Below are 25,681 nucleotides of genomic sequence, written 5' to 3' on the forward strand. Positions count from 1 at the left end.
AGATGAAAAGGATCTCAATTAGGACAGTGGTTTACTGAGAAGCTATTATGTAGATACCTCAGTAAATAATTCAGTCACAGCCTTGCTCTTGTGGAGTGACAACACTATAAATAATTATGTAATTACTATTGTAATAAGTGTCACAAAATACACATAAGAGAAGATGAGCCAAAGTCAATCCCAAAGTTTCAACTGTGCATGACTAGATGGATTGTGTCCCCTCCTTACATAGAGGAAACAAGAGACGGGCAAGGGTGTTCATTTTAGACATAATGAGTATGAGGATCCACAGGACAAATGAGGTAGAAATACAGATTTGAAAGCTATCTGTAATTTGCAGATGATGCCAACACACCTTTACTTGGAAGACATGTTAGCATGGCTTGTTTTGCTGGTCCTCAGAATAGCTCTGTCAAGGTTACACGACATTTAGAGCATACAAATCAACCCAAGAAAAATAAGCTCACAACACATCTGCATCTCCTAAGTAGGTACCTTCTAGAAGGCAATCCCTTTTAAGTGACCATTTGAAGTGCAGCTACAGGGCTGAGCTAATACAATTTGGCTCTTAACAGCTGAGGCGCCATAGTACAAAAATAAAGAGTAGGAAAGATTACTCCTTAGCATCAGATGTTTCTACTCATTGGGTTTCAACACAGAGACAAATTCTGTTTTTAGTGTCTACAGTCACAAAGCACTATAAGCAATCTCTCTTGCCCACCTGGTAACAAGTCTTCTTGAACTAATTACCTATCTTTTGAAAACTGGATTAAATATAAATAACATACAGTTTACCATTTTAACCATGTTTAAGTGTACAGTTCTGCGGCATTAAGTACATTCTACAACCATCACCACTATCTGTCTCCAGAATTCTTCATCTTCCCAAACTGAAACTATACCCATTAAACAGTACCTCTCATCCCCACTCCTCCTGGCCCCGGGCAATCACCATTTCACTTTCTGTCTTCATGAATTTGACTATTCTAGGTAGTTCATGTAAGTGGAATCACACAACATTTGTCCTTTTGTAACTGGCTCATTTCACTTAGTATAATGTCTTCAAGGTTCACCCATGTTGCAGCAGAATTTTCTTCCTTTTAAAGGCTAAATAATATTTCACTGTATTATACACTTTTTTTTTTTTTTGGAGACAGGGTGTCGCTGTTGCCCAGGCTGGAGTGCAGTGGTGTAATCATGGCTCACGGCAGCCTTGACCTCCCGAGGCTCAGGTGATCCTCGCACCTCAGCCTCCCAAGTAGCTAAGACTACAGGTGCGTACCACCATCCCTGGCTAATTTTTGTATTTTTTGTAGAGACAGGTTTTGCCACGTGGCCCAGGCTGGTCTCAAACTCCTGGGTTCATGCCATCTGCCTGCCTTGGCCTCCCAAAGTGCTGGGATGGTAGGTGTCAGCCACTGCGCCCAGCCGTATACCATATTTTGCTTATCCATTCACCCACTGGTAGACTCTTGGGTGGCTTCCACCTTTTGGCTATTGTGAATAATGCTGCCATGAACATTGGTGTACAAGTATCTACCTGTTCTTTAGCTTATTTTTTGAAAGTTTTTTTTTTTTTTTAAATGGAGTTTCGCTCCTGTTGCCCAGGCTGGAGTGCAATGGCGTGATCGCGGCTCACTGCAACCTCCACCTCCTGGGTTCAGGTGATTCTCCCGTCTCAGCCTCCCGAGTAGCTGGGACTACAGGCGTGCGCCACCACGCCTGGCTAATTTTATATTTTTAGTACAGATGGGGTTTCACCATGTTGGTCAGGCTGGGTCTCGAACTCCTGACCTCAGGTGATCCACCCAACTTGGCCTCCCAAAGTGCTGGGATTATAGGCGTGAAAAGCATTTTTGTGTTCTGATCAGCTATTCAGAACACTCTGCCCACACATACCATTATATTGGGTCATATTTGAACTACAGCTTCTCTATTTTGCCTGCCAAAAGCCCAAGCTCTGACCTTTACCTTTAAGGCCCTGAACACAGACTGTCTGTTCCACTGGAACCTAAGAGCCATCAGGGTCTCCTCTGGCCGGCCATTCTGCAAGCAGCTAAGCATCCTCAGCTTCAACTGAGACAGAATGGGAACATGGTGTCTTTAGTTAGGACTTTGGAAACATTCTGCTTCAAGTTCTAGCAGAGCTGGAAGGCTTTACAAATGAGATGCTAAATTTAACAGTAACTTCTATGTCACTTACTCACTCACTAGTCAGTATAGTAACATGATCACCTGTAGTAAGCTGGGAGAAATTTTTTCACTTCTAGTTCATTTGTATTCTTTAACAAGAAATGCTTCAATTCCTAAATACTGTGTTGAAACTACAGAAGTATATGCTGGGGCAACAAATAATAAAAATAAAACCTACTTCAAAAGCCTTAGAGGCCCTATCAGTATATAACAGAGGTCAGAAACTATAGCCAGCGGATTCAACTCATGCTTCTTTTGTAGTTTCACTGGAACACAGCCACGCCCATTCATTTAAATACTGCGTAGAGCTGCTTTTGCACTATAGCATCAGTTAAGTAGCTGCAAGGGAAACTATATTTCCCATGAATCCTTAAATGGTTACTATCTGGCCCTTTCCAGAAAACGCTTGTCAACTCTTAGTTCACGCACCTTGGTTCACCCACTTTTGTCCCCAATTGGAAAAAAGCGGTGATGTAATCAACTGTTCAGATGTTCTTCCTAAGGTCTTCTTAAGCTAACCACAGGCCAGCTGGCTGGTTCCATGCCAAAGAGGCAACGAGAGTGCCAATACTCAACAAGTTCCAAAGTAGAAAGGTAGCTGCCATGCTTGTAATTTGGGAAGGGCTAGGGATACACCTTTAGAAAAACAATGTGGTCTCATCTTCCATCAACTAGCCTCCAAGCTAAACCAAGTGGGGCTAAAGGGCAAACAATGGAGTCTCATGTACAGAATAATAAAGGAATTATCTGCAGTTAAGAAACATCCCCAAGCACAGGCTTCTTAAATGTACCTGGTGAGCCAGCCAGCCAAGCTCCATAAGCCTTAGGGTGAACATGATGAATGTTGCTTGGCTGATAATGGATCGTCCAAGCTGTACCTCCAACTCTCTTTCCCTACCCACATGTCAGGCAGCATCAAGCTTTCTAATTCACCTAATTGGTGTCCAAATTTAATAGCATTATCCACAACATAACTTGAACAAGGAGATTAAAACTGAATTTTTGATATGAAATTCATATAACAAGTGCTGTGCCCCTCAAGGAGCATGTTCTTCCTCTCAGTTCTGATAGCTCACTAGAAAGAGACAAGGCTGGGCCAGGTGTGGTGGTTCATGCCTGTAATCCCAGCACTTTCGGAGGTGGAGGCAGGAGGATCACTTGAGCCCAGGAATTTGAGACCAGCCTAGGCAATAAGGTGAGGCCCCATCTCTCAAAAAATAAACAAAATTAGCCAGGCGTGGTGGCACACACCTGTGGTCCCAGCTACTTGGGAGGCTGAGGTAGGAGGATGGCTTGAGCCAGAGATTTCGAGGCTGCAGTGAGCTGTGATCCCACCACTGTACTCCAGCCTGGGCGAGAGAAGAGACCCTGTCTCAAGGGAAAAAAAAAAAAAAGAGGAAGATGAAGCTAACTACATAGAGAGAGATAAACCAAACTACATGAAAAATGTCAGTAGAAAACCCTGGTAATGAGCAATATTCAGAAGCACAAGTTTCTAATACAAGGTCATTTCAAAATCAGAGTCAAGAATTCATATGTCTAAAAGACTAGCAGAAAAAGCCTGCATCTTCTCTCCTGAAATAAAATGTTGGTGTGGCATCTGGACATTCATATCCCTGCCCTCTGTACTCAAGAATGACACTAAGGATGCTCTGTTCCCTACTCTGCTTCATACCATCAGCAGGGCAGGTGAATAATCTGACAGGATGTAAAAGCATGGCTTCCACCAATAAACAGCTGTGTTAGATCTCAGCTGATATAGCTTTGTGCCGTGGGCAAATCCCTTAATAGCTCTAAGCCTCAGGGTTTTTTACATCTGTAAACTGATGGCTTAAAAATGTTTTTATTTGTATAAATTTATGGGTACAAGTGCAGTTTTGATACATGGATATATTGCATAGTGGTGAAGGCTGGGATTTTAGCGTAACCATCATCTGAATAATGTACATTGTACCCAGTAATTCCTCATCCCTCACCCCACTCCAGTCTCCATTCATTCCACACTCTATGTCCATGCATACACATGTAAAATGATAGCTTTGATAGGGAACCTCTACAATTCCCTTTTTCCTTTTTTTGAGACAGAGTCACACTATTGCCAGGCTGGAGTGCAGCGGTTCAACCATGGCTCACACTGCAGCCTTGACCTCCTGGATTCAAGCGATCCTTCCATCTCGCCTCCCAAAGTGCTGAGATTACAGGTATGAAACACTGTGCCCAGCCTACAGCTCCTTTTAATATGATTATTCTAGCTCTATAATTAACCCTGTGTAACTCACTGTACTATACACAACATAAAAATGGCATGCATCGACAAGCCCTTAATTCATTTCCCCATATCCTTCTCCACCTACTCTTTCATCACAAAGCCAGTGGTGACAACAAATTAGGCAAGATTCCAGATTCAAATGCGTACCTCTTGAAGCCAATTTCGTGAAAATTGTGTACCTACATTTAGTGGGTCACACAAAGAAATATTCTAATATTGTACCTTTCATCCATGGAAAAAACATTTCCTTCTGAGGGCTAAATTATCAGAGCCAGGTTCAAAACCTTGGCAGGAGCCTTGGGAAAATGCTGAGAAGGCTAATGCCAGCAGATCTTTCAGGAACCATTTATCAGCGGTTGCAAAACAAAGGGTGTGTGTCTATATAGGGAGCTCCTCTCTCCTTTAAGCTTATGGCCCTGTGAATAATACTCAGGTTTGGTGACCTCATTCTGCTGTCACTCAAAAAGAAAATAAATGTGTGAGATAAAGGGAAAGCAGAAATATATGAACTTCAAAGCCTTACAGAAGCATAAGGGAAAAAAATAAACATATGAATCTGGCTCCAAATCTCATGACTAAGAAGAAAAACTCATTAAATCTAGCGAGTGTGCCCAAATGGCTAGACCCAGATGAATCAGACAACACTGCCTGAGCCTTGGGCTCCTGGCAGCCCAGAGCAAAGGACACGAAACTCAACTCAGGGAAGAGGGGATGAGAGCTTCCATGGATGCAAATCTGTCTACCTGGGCCAAGCCTTATGCCAAGAAATCTTGCACTACAATCCTCATAACTTTTAAGATAAAATGATTTGCCAAGGAAAAGAACCATGGGCTTTTCCTCATAACAGCTTCAAGCCATTGGAGATACAGAAAGTGATTTTTTTTTTTTTTATGAATATGTTACTCTTTTCTGTCATGCCTCTACTTCACTATCCGACAGGCTCCCAATGAATTTAAATTTCAAGTATTTCCCAATAGGAAATTAAGCCTAGGTTCAAGTGTTGGCAGTGAATTTTGAGAATGTGGCATAAATGCTAATACTCACTTTCACGTTCTCCCTATAATTCAGGAAGAGAGAAAAGATGACACGCCCTTAAGGATGAATATAGTAGATCTGAGGTAGATTAATTCATGTAGCAGCAGCTGAAATCAGTTCATTTACCGACAGTGACAGAAGAGGCAACAGGAGAGCATGAGAGAACACCTGACCCTGAATATGGAGACAAAGAGTTTAGTCCCAGTGCTGCTTAACTCAACCTGTGACCTTGAACGAGTCCCTTCCCCTTCTGGGCTTGGGTCTTCATTTGTAAAGTGCAGGCTAATGAATTAGTGCAGAGGTCTTTTTTGTTGTTTTTGAGACAGAGTCTCGCTCTGTCCCCAGGCTGGAGTGCAGTGGCGCAATCTCGGCTCACTGCAACCTGCGCCTCCCAAGTTCAAGCGATTCTCCTGCCTGGCCTGCGCCAGCATGTCCAGCTAATTTTTGTATTTTTAGTAGAGATGGGGTTTCACCAAGTTGGCATGGATGTTCTCGATCTCTTGACCTCATGATCTACCCGTCTTGGCCTCCCACAGTGCTGGGATTACAGGCGTGAGCCACCACACCCAGCCGGCAAAGTCATTTAAGGCAATGAACATTTTGTCCAGATAAAATCATTCAAAATTCATCAGAAGCTAAAAGAAATTCAAAATGGCAGGTTGAACACATGACCTTATCTCCACTCCTTCTAGAAAATTCATTAAATTATTATTAATAAATATATACTACTGGCCGGGCGTGGTGGCTCACGCCTGTAATCCCAACACTTTGGGAGGCAGAGGCAGGCAGATCACTTGAGGTCAGAAGTTTGAGACCATCCTGGCCAACATGGTAAAACCCTGTCTCTACAAAAATTCAAAAATTAGCCAGGCAAGGTGGTACGCGCCTGTAATACCAGCTACTCAAGAGGAGGCAGGAAAATCGCTTGAACCTGGGAGGCGGAGGTTGCGGTGAGCCAAGATTGCGCCACTGCACTTCAGCCTGGGCAACAGAGCAAGACTCTGTCTCAAAGAAAGAAAGAAAATACTTACACACGCACACACACACACACACTAGTTACTGAGCATTTACTACATGATTATTTGAAGTACATTAACTAATTGAATCCTCAACACTCAAGTAGGTGGTGATCTGCATTTTACAGATGAGACAAAGAATCACCAGTGTTTAAGGAAGCTGCTCATTTTCACAGCTAATAAGTGGCAGACCCAGAACTCAAACGTAGGCAGTGTGGCTGCAGAGTCTGTGTGATACTGCCTTTCGGACTGATGATCAAGGAACAGCAAAGCTCTGAAGGAAAAAGAAGCAGAGAGAGACAGCAGATTAGAAGGGTCAACAAAATTTTAGAAGAAGAAAAGATGAGTAGTAACTGACTTACAGGATACTGAGTGTTGTGGAATGCAAGCCACTGAAGAATCCCCTCCAAAATGGAACCATTGGAGGGACCAGTTTCCTCTGAAGTTGTGAGCAAGAAGGAGGACTGAAATCAGGAAGTACTGGTCCCCCTCCCTGAGGCAAGCAACTGCTGCATCACCACCCAGGTAGAAGATTGGAGGTTTACTCTTCAAACAGAATGAACAAGAGCCTCTGGACCTGGGTAACCAGGGCACCCCTGAAGACAAGGAAGTGGTACCATTTAGTGGGATTAAGTGAAAGTCTGCACACAGAAGGGAGAACCTCCAGCTCTCTCCTACCATAAGTCTCCCAGAATAACAGCCAGGCTTATACCACCTAGGAAGAAGCCTGGAGGAAGATCTACGGACTTTGAACATATCCCACAGAAAACGACAGGTCCATCACCCTACAACCATGGCCCTCAGAACGTGGTCCCAGACTAAGAGTAGCAGCATAGGGGAACCTGTCAGAAATATGAGTTCTCAGGCCCATGCCAGACCTAATGAGTTAGAAATTCTGGGTGAGGTCCAACAACCAGCGTTTTGACAAGGCTACCAGGTGATTCTGAAGTCCACTGAAGTTTGAGAACCACTGCCTGACAGGGAGGCCCACCAGTCAATAAAATATCTCACACCGAAAAGCTTCCAACCAGTTTTTCAGTGTCTGTTTACTTGAAAAACATTGTGGAGTCACCAGAAAACTGAAGAAAGACTTTGACAAGAAAGAGAGACAAAACAGATTTCCCAGGACAGCTCTGGTGGCAAGTAGTGAAATGTGCAAAGCCTGATTTGCATGCCCTTTCCCCGGTCCCAGCATTATATTGCTACAGAGCTACTCCTTGGGCTCTACAATACAGTTTTCAAAATCAGTGAAGTAAATGCTCTCTACAGTCCTGTCCAGCTCTAGCGCATGCCTTTATACTAGTCCTTCCTACTGGAGGCTTTTTATTAGAGAGAAAAAATAAATATACTGGTCCTTATGTTCTAGATCCTTGAAACTAACACAGCAATTCAGACTGACCGTCTCAGTTGAAACTATGTCTGATTCTTTTCTTTCTTTCTTTCTTTTTTTGAGACAGGGTCTCACTCTGTTGCCCAGGCTGGAGTGTAGAGGCACGATCTCAGCTCACTGCAGCCTCTGCACTCCAGCCTGGGCAACAGGTTCAAGTGATCCTCCCACCTCAAGTGATCCTTCCACCTCAGCCTCCTGAGTAGCTAAGACTAAAGGTACACACCACTACAGCTAATTTTTTGTAGAGATGGGGTTTCACCATGTTGCCCAAGCTGGTCTCCTGAGTTCAAAGCAATCCACCTGCCTCGGCCTCCCAAAGCGCTGGGATTACAGGCGTGAGCCACTGCACCCAGCCACGTCTGATAACTGACTTTTCCCTCTGAATGAATGAGCAAAGTTCTGCTGAAAGATTACTATATTCAGTATCTGCATTAAGTGTACTATTAATACGTTATGTAGAAGTATATGTGACCATCCCATGCTGCCATGCCCTTTTTGATTCCCTGTGTCTTATAAGATTTCCCTGGTTCACCCTTACAGCCTCTTTTTTTTTTCCCCCCAATAGAGATGGGGTTTTGCCATGTTGCCCAGGCTGGTCTCAAACTCCTGGACTCAAGCGATCCATTCGCCTTGGCCTTCCAAATTGCTGGGATTATAGGCATGAGCCACGGTGCCCAGTATACAGCCTAAATTTTAATTTAGAAATTCACACCTATTACTGTTTTTCACTAGTCTCTATTTACACCAAGTGTTGCTGCCACAACCGGATCATTTTTCTGCTTACAAATTTCTAGTGGCCTTAACATCTTCCACCATGTAATCACTGTGGATAAAAACTTCTAATTTACTTTTACTTCCTCTGCCTCCTTTAGTCTAGCTCATTTTTCTGAATTCTCTTAGTTCCTCTTTCCCATCTGAGAAGATCTCGTGCCTTCTCAGATCACTTCACTCCTCTCCTGGAAAAACAACCTCCTTCAGGAGGGTTTAGAATGATGAAAAGGGCCAGGCTCAGTGGCTCACACCTGTAATCCCAGCAATTTGGGAGGCTGAGGCGGGCGGATCATGAGGTCAGGAGCTCAGGACGAGCCTGGCTAACGTAGTGAAACCCCGTCTCTACTAAAAACACACACATAAAAATTAGCCAGGCGTGGTGGCAGGCGCCTGTAGTCCTGCTACTTGGGAGGCTAAGGCAGGAGATTCACTTGAAGCCAGGAGGTGGAGGTTGCAGTGAGCCAAGATCACGCCACTGCACTCCAGCCTGTGCGGCACAGCGAGACTGTCTCAAAAAAAACCAAACCAAAAACAAAAAAACCCCGAGGCTTACAGAGATTAAGTAACTTGCCCAAGGTTACAACTAGGATTTTAATCCAAATCCTTCTGCCTTCAAAGCCATACTCAACCATCCTACTCTACCATCTCCAGAGATCTGACTCAACTATGTTGAAGAAGGAAAGTTTCCTTAATCACGCAGAAAATAAGAGCAGGCTGGGCGTGGTGGCTCACACCTGTAATCCCAGCACTTTGGGAGGCCGAGGCGGGCAGATTGCTGAAGCTCAGGAGTTCGAGACCACCCTGAGCAACATGGTGAATCCCTGTCTCTACTAAAAATAGAAAAAATTAGCCGGGGTGGTGGTGTGTGCTTGTAGTCCCAGCTGCTGGGGAGGCTGAGGCAGGAGAATCGCTTGAATCCAGGAGAGAGGTTGCAGTGAGCCGAGATCGCTGCAACTCCAGCCTGAGCAACAGAGCGAGACTCTGTCTCAAAAAAAGAAAAGAAGAAGAGCAAAAGAATCTCTGCATAGTTTTATTTTTTCTTTCTTTTACTTCTTTGTGTGTGTGTATGTGAGAGAGAGAGAGAAATAGCAGAAATAGGGTCTTGCTCTGTTGCCCAGGCTGGAGTGCAGTGGTGCGATTACAACTCACTGCAGGCTTGACCTCCTAGGGTCAAGCGATCCTCCCACCTCACCCTCCCGAGTAGCTGGGACTACGGGCACAGGCCACCATGCCCAGCCAATTTTTTAATATTTGTAGAGACAGGGTCTCCCTACATAGCCCAGGCTGGTCTCCAACTCCCCCACTCAAGTGATCCTCTCGCCTCTCAAAGTGCTGAGATTACAGGTGTGAGCCACCATGCCTGCCCTGTTTGTTTTTTAAACAGGGATCACCCACAGATGCTGAGAACTTTCCGGTCAAAGCCCAACAGGGAGCCCCACTCATCATCTCCCGGGCCGGACGTCTCCACATGGTTCGGTGGCTTGGCCAGGGAGCAGCACAGCATGCCCCTTCCACATGAAAAGACCCAGGTACAGGAGGGAGGCTGGCTCTTGCGACCAGAATGCTGGTGGGGAACAGGTGGTTAAGATATCTTTCCCTCTTAGTATCAGTCAGCACCCCTCTCCCCAGGCGGCCAGTAGGCCCAGCCCCGGGGAGCTTGTGGTGGTGGTGGTGGGTGGTGGTGCCTTCCAGTGTGGGGCAGGGTGGCTTCCCACCTCAAAAAATTTCCAGATCAGATTTTAAAAGCTCTTAAGAGACAAAGTAGTGATTCAACAATTAAGGGCAGGCAATGATTCCCAAGGAGAAGCCTTCTCTACAACAGCACAGCCAAGTTCGACAGGCACAAACAAATATCTGTAGTGACAAGAGAGGGTGCTGAATTCAGTGGTGCCCATCAGCATGTGGGGCCGGCCACCGCCCCTGCCTCCATAGAAGGTAAGTCCATTTTCTCTCGTCTGTATGACAGAAAAGGGAGGCTGTCACCCCAATATCTCCCACTTCAAGGGCCTAAGCGGCGCACCTCTCAACCTTTCCTTTCAGGGGCTGAAAGGTTGTCCTCTTCCTCTCCTCGACTCGGCCCCGATCACCTTCTACTCGGCGCCCCTCAAACCTCTTCTCCCCAATCCTCTCCCCGCTCGACCTCTCTTTCTCTGACCCCCCGCCCCTTTTTACTCCCCGCTCGACCACTTTCCCCTCAGCTCGCTGCCGCCCAGCCCGCGATACCTTGAGGGTCACGTCGCACAGCTTGCCCTGCCGCCGTATCTCCTCCATGACGCCGTAGCCGCGACTAGGCAACTCGGACACCGAGAAGTGCACCAGATCCTCCAGCTCCTCCGCGCCGTCCTCCACCATCTTCCCCGGCCGCCGCAACTGCGCAGGCCTCGCCGGCCGGCTAGACACTAACCAGGGCGGGGCGATCTAGCACGCCGACAGCGGCTCGGAGCGCGGAACAGCAATTAGACGGGCCTCTGCGGCCGCCGTAGTTGAAACTCCTCGGCGCCGGAAGCCCCGCCGCCCCGCTTCCTGGTTCACGTGCGGCCTTCGTTGTCTCGCTACCTCGAACTTGGCTTCGCGCATGCATCGGCCGAAGTCTTTCTAGATCAATCGGCCCCATCTCTCGTCTTCCCGATTCGGCCATGACCTCACCCGTATCCTCGACGTAGGACCGCGGACTTCATTTCCGCCACCCCGACACTTCCGGAATCCCCGGAAGCGACCCGTTGCCATGGCGACTGTGTACACTGCTAGACAGTCCCGCGTGGGGAGTGCAGGTGACTTCGGTTGTGGCCGTCGCGTCCTGGGAGCGTCGCTGCCTGGTGAACGGTGAGCAGGGGCTGCGCGCCGGTGGGAGTGGAGAGACGGGAGAAGGGTATGCGCCCGGACTGCTGATAGTGGCTGGGGTCCAAACACCGCTCTATCTGGGGGTTCCCAGCTGGATCGCTCATCTCTGAAACCCAGGCGAAGGAGGGCGCGACATCGCGAGAGTCCTTTCAGCCTGGCTTCGGCTTACGGTCTTCGGAGCTAATGTTCATTGGTCCCACATAGGGGTCCCACGTCGCGCCCAGGACACTGAGGCCGTGAGGCAGGGAGCCAGAGGTCGTCTGGACTCTTCCGCACTAGTCGATTTTCGTACTAGAGGGGGCTTTGGGATCACCAGTCGCGGCCCTTCGTGTTACAGATGAGGAAACCTCTCCAGAGAGGGACCGGAATGGGTTCAAAGCCCACTGCCGCCCAGGCTCCACGCGGGGGTCCGGCACATTGGGTGAGAAAAAGGAGAAAGGCTAGTTTTGCCTGCGTCCTAGTCTTGTTTAGCCAAGGCCAGGTGCAGTTCGACCCAGTGTTTTGGATTCGGATGTTGCTGCTGCCGCTTCGGGTAGCTATGAGGGTTCCCCCATGACAGCCCCTCGTCTAGACAGGAGCACTGGAAGACAGGGACCCACCTGGTGCCTACCACCCAACCACCAAACGCTCCCTTTCCTCTTGTCGAGTCTTCATGGGTGCTTGTTGACAATTCTGTTAATTCCCACTAAAGACAAATGAGGAAACCTCGAGCGTCTTAACACAGAAGTCTCTTGGTGACCATTCAGAGACTTGCTTTGTTATACCAGAAATATCAAAGGGTGGTTCCCCAAGGAGAGACGTTCCCCCACAAAGTCCCGAGGGAAAAAGGGAAGGGTCCTCCGGGCGCCGTGGCTCACGCCTGTAATCCTAACACTTTGAGAGGCTGAAGTGAGCGGTTTGCTTGAGCTCAGGAGTTCAAGACTAGCCTGGGCAACACAGCGAAACCCTGTCTCTAGGAAAAATACAAAAATTATTCGGGCTTGGTGGTGCACGCCTGTAGTCCTAGCTACTTGGGGGACTGAGGTGGGAGGATCGCTTGAACCCAGGAGGTGGAGGCTATGGTGAGCCGAGATTGTTTCACTGCACTCCAGCCTAGGTGAAAGAGAGACTCTGTCTCCAAAAAAAAAAAAAAAAAAAGGTGGGGTGAGGTGCTGGACGTGGATTTTTGCACCTGGAAACCAACTGTCCTCCTGGAAGGGCTGTGGGCTTGGGTTGGAGTTGTCATGGAAGGGGAGTGACATCATATGCCCCTTGGGACTCTCTCAGTAGTGATTGAAGATAGATCCACATATGAAGATTCAGCTGCCCTCTGACTTCCAGCCATTACCATCACCACCCACCGCCATTTCCTGAACACCTACTCTGTGCTGGGCTCTGCCCTGGACATTGTGAGGGGATTCCAAAGAGATAAAAAGCACAATCCTTGCCTTCAAGCAGCTTGTAATTTAATTTGGGAACTGAAACCCACTCAAATGAAGCGACGTAAGAACGGTAACAAGCAGTATTTCAGTAAGTGCAAGATGGCGTGGGGTCTCCAAATGTTTGGGTGTTAAGGGGCTGCTGAGTAGCAGGCTCACAAGACGGGTGTGCAAAGGAAGACTTATTGCAGGTGGATATGGCTCCTGGACTGCTTGGAGCCATGGTGTCAGCATGGGGAGGGCCTTGGGAAGCATACATGGGGTGACTGCATGTGCATGTGCATGTTGGCAAATATCGGGGCAGAGAAGGGCCAGGCTCTGGAGGGAGAGTGATGTTTTTGCTTATTTGTTTTGTTTTGTTGAGACAGTCTCATGCTATTGCCCAGGCTAGAGAGCAGTGTTGTGCCATCACTGCTTAAGTGATCCTGCTGCCTCAGCCTCCTGAATAACTGGGACCACACGCATGCACCACCACACTTGGCAAATTTTTAAAATTTTTTGTAGAAACGAGGTCTTGCTGTGTTGCCCAAGCTGGTTTCTAATTCCTGGCCTCAAGCAATCCTCCCACATTGGCCTGCCAAAGTGCTAGGATTACAGGCCTGAGCCACCATGCCCAGCTGAGGTTGATGCTCTGAATTGGCCTGTGCTACTCTTGTGCAGGGACTTCAGGGAGGGAGGCCCGGGCATCTGCTCCCAGAGCTCCCCTGCTTCTTCATGGTCCCTTTCGGAGCATACTCTGGATGGCATCTGAATTTCCCTGGGCAGGAGAATGGGCCCTTGGATGTGAAGAGTGGTTCCCCAAGCTTTAGAAATTGAGTGTGAGGCTGAGGTGGATGGATTGCTTGAAACCAGGAGTTTGAGACCGCCCTGGGCAACATGTTGAAACCCCATCACTACAAAAATGCAAAACATTAGCCGGGTATAGTGACGCACACCTGTCCTCCCAGCTACTCTGGAGGTTGAGGTTGAGGTGGGAGGATTGCTTGAGCCTGGGAGACAGGGTGCAGTGAGCTGAAATCACATCAGTGCACTCCAGCCTGAGTGCACTGTCTCAGACAGAGTGAGACTGTCTGAAATAAATGTCTCAAAAATAATAAATAAATAAAATCGGAAATAACTTTTGTCAGGTAACACCCATTGGTCCTCTCTTAGATAATTTTATATAAAATGTTACCATTATTTAATGTACTTTTTTAAAAAAGCAAGATAATCTAATTAAAACAAGTCCCTGTTATACATGAGGGGTTTTTATGGTTAACGTCTTAAAAGTTAGTTAGACTGAGTCTTGCTCTGTCACCCAGGCTGGAATGCAGTGGCATGACATTGGCTCAGTGCAACCTCCACCCTCCAGATTCAAGTGATTCTCCTGTCTCAGCCTCCAGAGTAGCTGAGATTACAGGCGCCCACCACCACATCCGGCTAATTTTTGTTTTTTATTTTTTTTTTTAGTGGAAACAGGGTTTCATCATGTTGGCCAGGCTTGAACTCCTAACCTCAGGTAATCTGCCATCCTCAGCCTCCCAAAGTGCTGAGATTACAGGCAAGAGCCACTGTGCTTGGCCCAAGTTAGTTTTTTTTTTTTTTTTTTTTTTTTTTTTGAGACATGCTCTCACTGTATCACCTAGGCTGGAGTGCAGTGGTATGATCAAAGCTAACTGCAGCCTCAACTTCCACGGGCTCAAGTGATCCTCCCACTTCAGCCTCCTGAGTAGTTGGGACTATAGGCATGCACCCCTATGCCTGGCTAATTTATTTATTTTATTTATTTATTCATTTATTTATTTTTTGGAGATGGAGTCCCTCTCTGCTGCCTAGGCTGGAGTGCAATTGTGTGATCTCAGCTCACTGCACCCTCCACCTCCCGGGTTCAAGCGATTCTCCTGCCTCCGCCTTCTGAGTAGCTGGGATTCCAGGCATCTGCCACCACGACTGGCTAATTTTTGTATTTTTAGTAGAGATAGCATTTCACCATGTTGGCCAGGCTGGTCTTGAACTCCTGACCTCAGGTAATCCACCTGGCTCGGCCTCCCAAAGAGCTGGGATTACAGGCATGAGTCACTGCACCTGGCCTCCTGGCTAATTTTTGTATTCTTTGTAGAGATGGGTTTTTGCCATGTTGCCCAGGCTGGTTTCAAAACTCCTGGCCTCGAGGGATCTGCCCACCTTGCCCTCCCAAAGTGCTAGGATTATGGTGTGAGCCATTGCGCCCAGCCAAAAGTTAGTGTTTTAAAAGCCAAGCCATGCGCCTGTAGTCTCAGCTACTTGGAAGGTTGAGATGGGAGAATCACTTGAGCTCAGAAGTTAAAGGCTAGCCTAGGCAACATAAAGAAACGCTTATCTCCAAAAATAAAACAATGAAATAAATGTTAATTTTTAAAAAAATATTGAACATCAGCTGGGTATGCCTGTAATTTCAGCACTTTGGAAGTCCAAGATAGGAGGATCACTTGAGGCTAGGAGTTCAAGACCAGCCTAGGCAACATAGTAAGACACCATCTTACAAAAAGAATGTAAGAGAACTAGCCAGGCACAGTGGTACGCACCTGTGGTCCCAGCTACTGGGGAGGCTGAGGCAGGAGGATCACTTGAGCCCAGGATGTCAAGGCTGCATTGAGCCATGATAGCACCACTGCATTCCAACCTGGGTGACAGGGTGAGACTCTGTCTCAAAAGAAGAGAAAAAAGTATGTATATATGTCCTATGTCTTCCTTTATTTATACTACTATATATATATATGCACACGCATATACACACACACTGAAAGAAAATGATGAGAATATAGTTAGGTTTTAGGAGAGCAAGAGGAAGTAGGGGACTGTCTGTTATATTTTTTCTTAATATAGTAAGAGAAGAAAGAATATTTGATTATGGACCAAATATACTTCTAGGGCATTTATTTCTGATCTAGTTAGTCTCTTGGAGAAGAGGATGCTGTATCTGAAGCAAGATAAGTTAATGAAAAGAAAATTAGTTTTAATGTATTTCATAGTAAGTATTTCAGAAGAAAATATAATAAAAGAAGGAAAGTATAAGTGGACTCATCATCTTAGATGCAGAACATTTCTAGAAATGACATCTAAGATTAGGACACTAAAGGAAGCATTCTTTTTACTTTGTATTTCGGTCTCTCTCGGGTCATTGGTGGAAAATGGCAAAGCAGTCTGTGAAGCAGAAAGTGCCTGTATTTGTTGAGCAGTGTCTTGTGGGTAGAACACTGAAATGCTGAGGGGTGAAAAGGAAGACTGGCTTTCAGGGAGAGAGGGAAAAATGGACTGCTTGTCACTCTTTTCTGATCTTCTTAACGAATGACCCCTCTTCTCTACTTGTTATTTAATAATGACTATTCAAAATTTCATTGTTCCCTTCTTTTTAGCTAGAATGGGTACTAGGAAAAAAGTTCATGCATTTGTCCGTGTCAAACCCACCGATGACTTTGCTCATGAAATGATCAGATATGGAGATGACAAAAGAGTAAGTGCGATGTGTTTGCCTTCACCTGACTGGGCCTCTCTGTCCCACCTTGCTATAGTGTAACCGTATTTCCAAACAACCTTTGAAGGACCAAGATAGAATTGGACAGGGTCCAATGGACTCTAGAGTCCATCAAGTCCAAACCACCCCCTCACAACGCTGCTAATGAGGAAATTAATAAAATCCCATCTTTGTCTTTTAATAATTTTACCTTTAATAAATTAATAAGTTTACCTTTACCCTCATATCTGACACAGAAAAATTGACATTTGTTCACATTCATAAAGCTTTCTAGTGATTGATCTGTCATTGTATAATCTCCCAAGGGGTGCAGTAAGAATATCTTGAGTTCATTACTGCTTAGCTTATCAAAACATCTGGAGAAATACTTATCAAGAGAAGTGGAAAGATATATCTGTCCCTATATCCTCACCCTGAGAACGCTTCTGAAGGCTTAGGACAGCGTGAGAGTGTTAGATGTTTTCATTCAGCAGACAATTATGGGCCTACTCTGGGCAGCATTGAAACATTCTTCAAAGGAAAAATTAAAGGGCAAACTGCCCAAGTCTCATAGATCCTAGCGGTCAGAAAAGAGCTCACATGCAGCCCTTTCGAATGTGTCCTGTTGGACATGGTTTTCAATGAACATAGAAGCACAGAGCATTTAATGTGTGAATGGACCACGTCTTTCTTTCTTTCTTTCTTTCTTTTTTTGAGACAGAATCCTACTCTGTTGCCCAGGCTGGAGTGCAGTGGCACAATCTTGGCTCACTGCAACCTCCGCCTTCCAGATTCAAGTGATCCTTCTGCCTCAGCCCCACTAGTAGCTGGGATTACAGGCACGTGCCACCATGCCCAGCTAATTTTTGTATTTTTAGTAGAGATGGGGTTTCACCGTGTTGGTCAGGCTGGTCTTGAACTCCTGACCTCAGGTGATCCACCTGCTGTGGCCTCCCAAAGTGCTGGGATTACAGGCATGAGCCACCGCGCCTGGCCAAGTCTGTCTTTCTTTATCTTAATTTTTCTCTCTGTAGCCAGGTATAGCTTCTGCGTTAGGGCAGTCAGTGTAAGATTTCAGCAAGAGTCTTTACATCAGAAGTTCTCATCAAGAAGATTGGAATCTACCATTGACTTTACCCGGTATGTCCCTAAGCCAGCTGCTACCACAATGGCTTACTATGAAGGGGCATGCATCTAAAAATCTGCTGATGGCACCCTCAATTTACTCTTAATTCCAATGTCTGAGAAGTCCATAGCCTTCTCTGTGGCTTTCATTTCATTATCACTCACTTTGGCTCATAGCGTGTGTGTGGAAGTAGGTGTTCACCATAATGCAGAGCTGAGAGAGGCCTCACTGCCAGCAACCAGAGCAATGGGGCTGGAGCCCAGGCCTCTGTCGCCAGGCTCACTATTCCCTCTGGCGTAATTCAAGGCCTCCCTATGCTTATGGAATCTATGTAAAACTTGTTTAATAAGAACATGATAAATTTGACTTCATATCATAGGTGGAGAAACCAAGACAGACAGCACCCTATGAACTAGGGTTAGAGGTGCTAAAACTAGGAAGTGCTCCAGTCTCCTGATCTTTCCACCTCCCTGTAGGAGCTCTCTTCTCCCATCCCAAAGAATTCATCTGGAATATCAGCCCCTACGTGGGAGTCCCTGTTCATCCTACAGTTCACTTCCTCTGTTCCCTCCAAATTAGGCCTCAGCTATCAGTGATTTTTTTAATACTCGTTTTTGAACAAATAACATTTTTTTCTTTCTCACTCTTTTTTCCTAGAGCATCGATATTCACTTAAAAAAAGACATTCGGAGAGGAGTTGTCAATAACCAACAGATAGACTGGTCGTTCAAGTTGGATGGAGTTCTTCACGATGCCTCCCAGGATTTGGTTTATGAGACAGTTGCAAAGGATGTGGTTTCTCAGGCCCTCAATGGCTATAATGGTAACTTAATTAATTAACTGTTGTCTTATATAAGAACCTGAGGAGTAAGAGATGCAAATATTTTATGGTGAATAAAATAAAACCTCACTTACTATCATTTGTATGCTTATTTGTCTGTCTCCATGTTCTTATGTTGCAAAACTTACTGTTTGCTTGTTGACATTGTGGGCATGGCTTGATCCAATGTCCTGGGATTCTACCTTCATAGGAAAATTAAAAGACTGTAGCTGTCTATAGGTCACAGGGGTTCAATTATTATCCTGTTGCAAATCTCTCAAATATTAGTTTTGAAGATGCATCTTTATGATGACTTTGATGGAGTCCAAACATTTGTCTCTCAGCTTCCTGCTAGGAGCTATTTTCATTTATTCTACCAACACAATTAATGTACAGTTGATATTCTAGTATAGGAATATATAAAAGAATATATCACAGTTTGTAGACTTTGCCATCTGGTGGCTGCTGAGTAGGATGTTCCCTGTTTTGCAAGTTTAGGTTTTATATTTAAAAGTGTGTTGAGTGTAGATGCTGTAATTTATACTGAATGTGATACTTAGATGTGGTCCCCAGACTTAAGGAGGTTCTCTTTTAGTTTTCACGATGTTCTGAAGGGATTGTGACCTTGAGGAGGTGAAGACAGAGAAACTAAGGCCCAGGGAGATGAATAGTCTTGAGCAGAGGTGCTGTGGAACCACAGATGGGCTCTGAGTTGCAGCTGAAGTGCCTCCTTCCCGTTCATCTGTGCTGGGTTAATAGATACCATTTCTGGCTCCAACTCAGATGCTGAATCAGGGTCCCTTGTGTGAAACCTGCTACCAGTCCCAAGAACTAGAGCGTCTGTGTGACAAAGGCAAAAAATTTCCACAGCCCAGCATTGCCTGGGCATATCTGCCATGTAAATGCCCATGGGCAGTCTGTGGGATGGGGTCTGGCTCAGGCTGCCTATGCTAAGGGGAAGAACAGATAGGAACTTGAGCTCAGGGTGACTGCATAGTTTGCGTTCCAGAGCCTGGTGGTGATGGTAGACCTAAAGGATGTTGAGAAGTGCAATGAAAGTCTTCCCAGTGGGGGCAGTGGTCCAGATCAGGGCCTGCTCATGGTGGTACATTTCTGGAAGTGACATGGAACCAACTAGGAGCCCTGTTTGATCCTGCAGGAATTTGTAGTCTACAAAGAATTCTCACCCTTGACAGAAAATGCCCTTTCCACTCCATCTCTTCCTGGAGATTTTGAAAGCCCCTCTTTGCCTCTGTGGGAAGTTGATGCCTCCTGCCAACCCTGAGACCCTGGCAGTTCATAGCTATGCTAGAGAAGGGTTGGAGTCTAATGCTCCTATCTCCCTCCTCATCTTTTTAGGAAAAGTTCCAGTTCCTCTGTACCCTGAGATTCCCTGTCCTTCTCAGAAGCCCTAGGGCAGGATCATCTCTTGGTGGAGGGAACAGCAAAGCATTGTGGGGACCACAGATTCAGGGCAGATGTCCTTGTTTTGACCACTTTTGTCCCTGCTCCCCTGCCCACCCATCCTCTTCCATGGTGGAATTCCTGATGTTCTTGGCTGCTCCCACTGGCCGTCTTCATGCGAAGGGCCCTGGCTGGCATTAGGCATGCTGGGGGAGGGGAGAGTATCCTTGGAGCTATTTTCCTGGATGTCACCGTGTTTTGAAATGTTTGCAGGCACCATCATGTGTTATGGGCAGACGGGAGCTGGCAAGACATACACCATGACGGGGGCAACTGAGAATTACAAGCACCGGGGGATCCTCCCTCGTGCCCTGCAGCAGGTAGAGAGTGGGCCCAAGGGTGGGATGCCACACAGGTTCCCTCTCTCTGCCATAGATGTTACTGACCCCAGGCCAGCTACTAGAGACAGGGGGGACCAGGCCTCAAAGGAGTTGCAGTGGGTACTGGTACTGGAGAAAACATACACAGGGCTCTGGAGTCAGTAGACTCAGGGGCCTCAGGAAACCAGGAGGTTGGGTGTCAGACTCTGACCCATACCCGCACTGAGCTTGTTTCCTCATTTGGGAAGGAGGGAGTCAGGCATGCTAATCAGCCTCTTGCTGCTCCAATGGTCTGTGATCCTGTAATTAAGGATTTGGAGGTCCTAATCATTCTCCTTCCTGGTTTTAATGAGGGGCATATGGACCCTTGCAGAGCTTCCTTAATGGCCTACTGTGGCTTTTTTTCACCACCACAGACCCTGAAAGATCAAAAGCAAAAAGCAGGGCATGACCTGAGCTTTCAGGACTGTGTCAGCCCTGGGGGTCTCAATAGCATAACTGAAGATAGGACAGAAGGGCCTTCCTTTGGGCCCCACTAGCCTGGGTTCTGTAAGGACCCTCTGGTTGGAGGTAGGAGGCAAAAGACTTTCCCTGAAAGCATCTTGGCGGCTTTACAGCCCTGTCCTATAACACTTTTGCAGCCCGGTCCTATAAGAAGTGTAGACATTCCTCTAGTATGTGAACCATCCATGTTCCTGTTTTTGGAGCAATATCCTTAATATCCCACTGTCAAAGCTTTAGTATCTCAGCATCTTAGACTTTAGTAATCTAGCCCAATGCCTCTAATAGAAAGATACTGTAAGTCACATGCAAATTTGAGTTTTCCAGTAACCACATTTAAAAAAGTAAAAATAAACAGTTGAAATTAATTGTAATGATATATTTTATTTAACTAAATATATTTAAAATATTTCCGCATGTAATCAATATAAACTTATTGAGATAGTTTACATTCTTTTTCTCATACTAAGTCTTTGAAATCTAGTATATATTTTATACTTGGAGCACATTTCAGTTTAGGCATGAATATGATCAGAAATGCTTGATCTGTATTTAGATTTCATAAAATGTTGAAAAAGTAGATTTACATACCCAAGTTGTTCCAGACATACTTAAAGTTTACCAATAACTGAATTGCATCAGTTTTTAAATCTAAATGTGGCCGGGCGTGGTGGCTCAAGCCTGTAATCCCAGCACTTTGGGAGGCCGAGACGGGCAGATCACGAGGTCGGGAGATCGAGACCATCCTGGCTAAAACGGTGAAACCCCATCTCTACTAAAAAATACTAAAAAAAACTAGCCGGGCGAGGTGGCAGGCGCCTGTAGTCCCAGCTACTCGGGAGGCTGAGGCAGGAGAATGGCGTGAACCCGGGAGGCAGAGCTTGCAGTGAGCCGAGATCCAGCCACTGCACTCCAGCCTGGGCGACAGAGCGAGACTCCGTCTCAAAAAAAAAAAAAAAAAAAAATCTAAATGTAATTAAAATGACATAAAATTTAAAATTCAGTTCATTTGTACTAGCCACATTTTAGGTACTCAGCAGCCATCTGTAACTTATGTCTACCATTTTGAACAGCACAGGTGTAAATTCTTAGAGGAAAGCAGGACCTCAGGAATTATCCCTTCCTTGATAAGCACTGGGGAGGGAATTAGGAGTTGAGAAGGCTAAGTTCTGGCTTTACTTCTACCCTTACTAGCTGAGTGACCATAGACAAATTATTTTATTTATTTATTTTTTTTTTTTTTTGAGATGGAGTCTCTGTCACCCAGGCTGGAATGCAGTGGCACGATCTCAGCTCACTGCAAGCTCCGTGTCCTAGGTTCAAAAGATTCTCCTGCTTCAGCCTCCTGAGTAGCTGGGACTACAGGCGCACACCACCATGCCCAGCTAACTTTTATAATTTTAGTAGAGACGGGGTTTCACCATGTTGGCCAGGATGGTCTTGATCTCCTGACCTTGTGATCTGCCCACCTCCACCTCCTTAAGTGCTGGGCTTACAGGCCGCACCCAGCCGACAAATAATTTTATTTCATGGTGCCTTCCACAAATAGGTATTGCCCCTGCACTGCCTCAATCACAGAGATTTATAAGCGGATGGAATTAAATAGATTCGAAAGAGGCACATAAATGATGAGACTCTATAAAATAAATCCTCACTCCAGAGTCCTTTCCACTCATTATGCTTCTACTTCTTGAGATGGTTCAAGTGTTAGCCAGTCTGATGTCAAGCCTCAAAAAACTATAGGATGATACTTAATATCACCCAATTCCTTTAGGACAAGAATAATTCTGTATGTCTTGATGTTCCCTTCTGAGGTAAGAAGCTCCCCTTATGCTAGTTGACTGTTGGAGTTCTGCTCTTGTCTGTCATCTAGGTTTTTAGGATGATCGAAGAACGCCCCACACATGCCATCACTGTGCGTGTTTCCTACTTGGAAATCTATAATGAGAGCCTGTTTGATCTCCTGTCCACTCTGCCCTATGTTGGACCGTCAGTCACACCAATGACCATCGTGGAAAACCCTCAAGGAGTCTTCATTAAGGGCTTGTCAGTTCACCTCACAAGTCAGGAGGAGGATGCATTCAGCCTCCTTTTTGAGGTGAGATAATAAAACCTGAGAGTTCCTTTCCTTGTCTCCCTCCCTCCCACACTCCTTCTCAGCTTTTCTTTTTCTTTTTCCTTTTTTGAGACAGGATCTTGGTTTGTCTCCAAGTCTGGAGTATACTGGCATGAACATGGCTCACTGCAGCCTCGACCTCCTGGACTCAAGAGATCCTCCTGTCTGAGCCTCCCAAGTAGCTGGGACCACAGGCGCATGCTACCATGCCCACTTAATTTTTTTTTTTTTGTAGAGACAAGGTCTTGCCATGTTGCCCAGGCTAGTCTTGAACTCCTGGGCTCAAGCGATCTTCCCGCCTCAGCCTCTTGAAGTGCAGGGATTACAGGCAAGCTACTGTGTCCAGCTAGTTTTTTACTTACTTTGATTATCAGAATGGAAATTAACATATGCACATTTAGCATGTTCAGACAGTGCTGAAAAAAAAATATAGGAACAAAAAAGAATTTTATTTCCTCTTCCTTTCCTGTTACATAAATAAAAAGACAAAGAAAAAAATGATTCATGCATAATATGTTTTTTACATAAGGCAACAGTAATGTATATTTTAGCTCATTTCCTTCCAGTCTTTTTTCCTGTGCAGTTTTTTCTTTACATAGTTGAAATGATTCTTATGTCCCTTTTTTCAGTTAATGTTAAATTATGAGCTCTTGTATGGAAAAAAATAAGGCCGGGTGTGGTGGCTGATTCCTGTAATGCTAGCACTTTGGGAGGCTGAGGTGGGTGGATCACCTGCAATCAGGAGTTTGAGACCAGCCTGGCCAACATAGTGAAACCCCGTCTCTACTAAAAATACAAAAAATTAGCTGGGTGTGGTGGCGGGTGCCTGTAATCCCAGCTACTAGGGAGGCTGAGGCAGGAGAATCACTTGAACTCGGGAGACGTAGGTTGCAGTGAGCCAAGATCGTACCATTGCACTCCAGCCTGGGCAACAGAGCAAGACTCAGTCTCAAAAAAATAAAATAAAATAAAAGCTTTTAGAAACCAGTCAAATGCACTGCTACAGTGGCTTACGCCTGTAATTCCAGCACTTTGGGAGGCCAAGACGGGTGGATCACTTGAGCTCATGGGTTTGAGACCAGCCTGGGCAACACAGTGAAACCCCATCTCTACCAAAAATACAAAAATTAGCCAGGCATGGTGGCGCATGCCTGTGGTCCCAGCTGCTTGGGAGACTGAGGTGGGAGGATCACTTGAGCCCAGGAGGTAGAAGATTCAGTAAACCGAGATCATGCCACTGCACTCCAGCCTGGGTAATAGAGCAACACTCTGTCTCAAAAACAAGAAATCAGTCAAGTGTATGTTATTCTTTTAGAAGTCATATAGGCTAGGAACTCTTTATTTTTTTATGCGAGTTCTTGCTATATTGCCCAAGCAATGGGCACCTGTGCAATGGCTACTCACAGGCATGATCATAGCACCTTCTCACAGCATAGCTACTTACTTCCTCAACGTCAATAGCGGGATCTTTTTTAAAGGCCGGGAGCGGTGTCTCACGCCTGTAATCCCAGCACTTTGGGAGGCCAAGGCAGGTGGATCACAAGGTCAGTAGATAGAGACCATCCTGGCTAACATGGTTAAACCCCGTCTGTACTAAAAATACAAAAAATTAGCCGGGTGTGTTGGTGGGCACCTGTAGTCCCAGCTACTTAGAAGGCTGAGGCAGGAGAATGGCATGAACCTGGGAGGCGGAGCTTGCAGTGAGCCGAGATCACACCACTGCACTCCAGCCTGGGGGACAGAGTGAGACTCCGTCTCAAAAAAAAAAAAAAAAAAAAAAAAAAAGGAGGTCAGAAAGGCAGGGCAAGGCTGGGCGTGGTGTTTCACGCCTGTAATCCCAGAACTTTGGGAGGCCGGGGCAGGCAGATCACTGGAAGTCAGAAGTTCAAGACCAGCCTGGCCAACATAGTGAAACCCCCCCTCTATTAAAAATACAAAAAAAAAGAAAAAACAGAAAAAAAAAAAGAAAGACAAGGCAAGAGGGTACTTCAGACGGGGGACTGAAGCATAAAGGTGAATGACCTGGTGTGGTGGCTCATGCCTGTAATCTTAGTACTTTGGGAGACTGAGGCAGGAGGATTGCTTGAGCTCAGGAGTTTGAGACCAGCCTGGGCAACACGGCGAAACCCTGTCTCTACAAAAAAAATACAAAAAATTAGCCTGGCATGGTGGCCTGTACCTGTGGTTTTAGCTACTTGGGAGGCTGAGGTAGGAGGATCACTTGAGCCTGGGAGGCAGAAGTTGCAGTGAGCCAACATCATGCCACTGCACTTTAGCCTGGGCAACAGGGTGAGAATGATCTCAAAAAAAAAAAAGAAAGATGAAGTGACCCCTTATATTCTTGGTGAGTGTCACTGGATTTGTAGAACAGGCCTGACCACAGACTATATAGCCTCACTGCTATAAGCTATAGAGGTCTGGCCACAGGGGTCTGCTAGGCTTGCTCCACAGCCTCAGGCCTTCCCTCTTCAGCAGGTGTTCTCCTCTCCCCAGGGGGCTGTCCCCCACCCTCACTTTGGGGCTTGTTCATAGCATTTCTCATCAGCATTTAAGGAGACATCAGTCTATCTCTCAAAGACCTTTTTCTCCAAGAACAGCCATTTCCACCACATTGCTTTTTAAGTATATTCTGGTCATAAGGCCTCCTCCTGTAAATTAGAGGTAAGGGCCTACTGTCCCTTTAAAAATACAAATTACTAGGTCAGGCACAGTGGCTCATGCCTGTAATCCCAGCACTTTAGCAGGCCGAGGTGGGCAGATCTCTTGAACTCATGAGTTCCGGACCAGCCTGGGCACATGGTGAAACCATGTCTCTACAAAAAATACAGAACTTAGCCAGGTGCGGTAGTGCACGCTTGTAGTCCCAGCTACTCAGGAAGCCAAGGTGGGAGGATGGCTTGGGCCCGGGAGGCAGAGGTTGTAGTGAGCC

At 46.0% G+C, this 25,681-nt stretch overlaps 2 protein-coding genes across 5 annotated transcripts in view; one reads left to right on the forward strand and one right to left on the reverse strand.

Annotated features, from left to right (window-relative positions):
• The window catches only part of KLHL18 (kelch-like family member 18), a 60,686-nt gene extending 49,534 nt beyond the window's left edge, over positions 1–11,152 (reverse strand). The window contains exon 1 of the mRNA XM_011981042.1: positions 10,898–11,152. Coding sequence (XP_011836432.1) covers positions 10,898–11,026 — 129 coding nt within the window. The 5' untranslated portion in view covers positions 11,027–11,152. The remainder of the gene's footprint in view (positions 1–10,897) is intronic.
• The window catches only part of KIF9 (kinesin family member 9), a 59,664-nt gene continuing 45,111 nt past the window's right edge, over positions 11,129–25,681 (forward strand). For 3 of the 4 annotated variants that reach the window (XM_011981040.1, XM_011981039.1, XM_011981041.1), the window contains exons 1-5: positions 11,129–11,497; positions 16,308–16,405; positions 18,189–18,354; positions 20,029–20,135; positions 22,510–22,734. In XM_011981040.1, the coding sequence (XP_011836430.1) occupies positions 16,313–16,405; positions 18,189–18,354; positions 20,029–20,135; positions 22,510–22,734 (591 nt within the window). In that variant the 5' untranslated portion in view covers positions 11,129–11,497; positions 16,308–16,312. The remainder of the gene's footprint in view (positions 11,498–16,307; positions 16,406–18,188; positions 18,355–20,028; positions 20,136–22,509; positions 22,735–25,681) is intronic. The other variant, XM_011981038.1, reaches the window with a different exon arrangement.

Source organism: Mandrillus leucophaeus, unplaced genomic scaffold (genome assembly GCF_000951045.1).
Source record: "Mandrillus leucophaeus isolate KB7577 unplaced genomic scaffold, Mleu.le_1.0 Scaffold22, whole genome shotgun sequence".
Taxonomy (NCBI): domain Eukaryota; kingdom Metazoa; phylum Chordata; class Mammalia; order Primates; family Cercopithecidae; genus Mandrillus; species Mandrillus leucophaeus.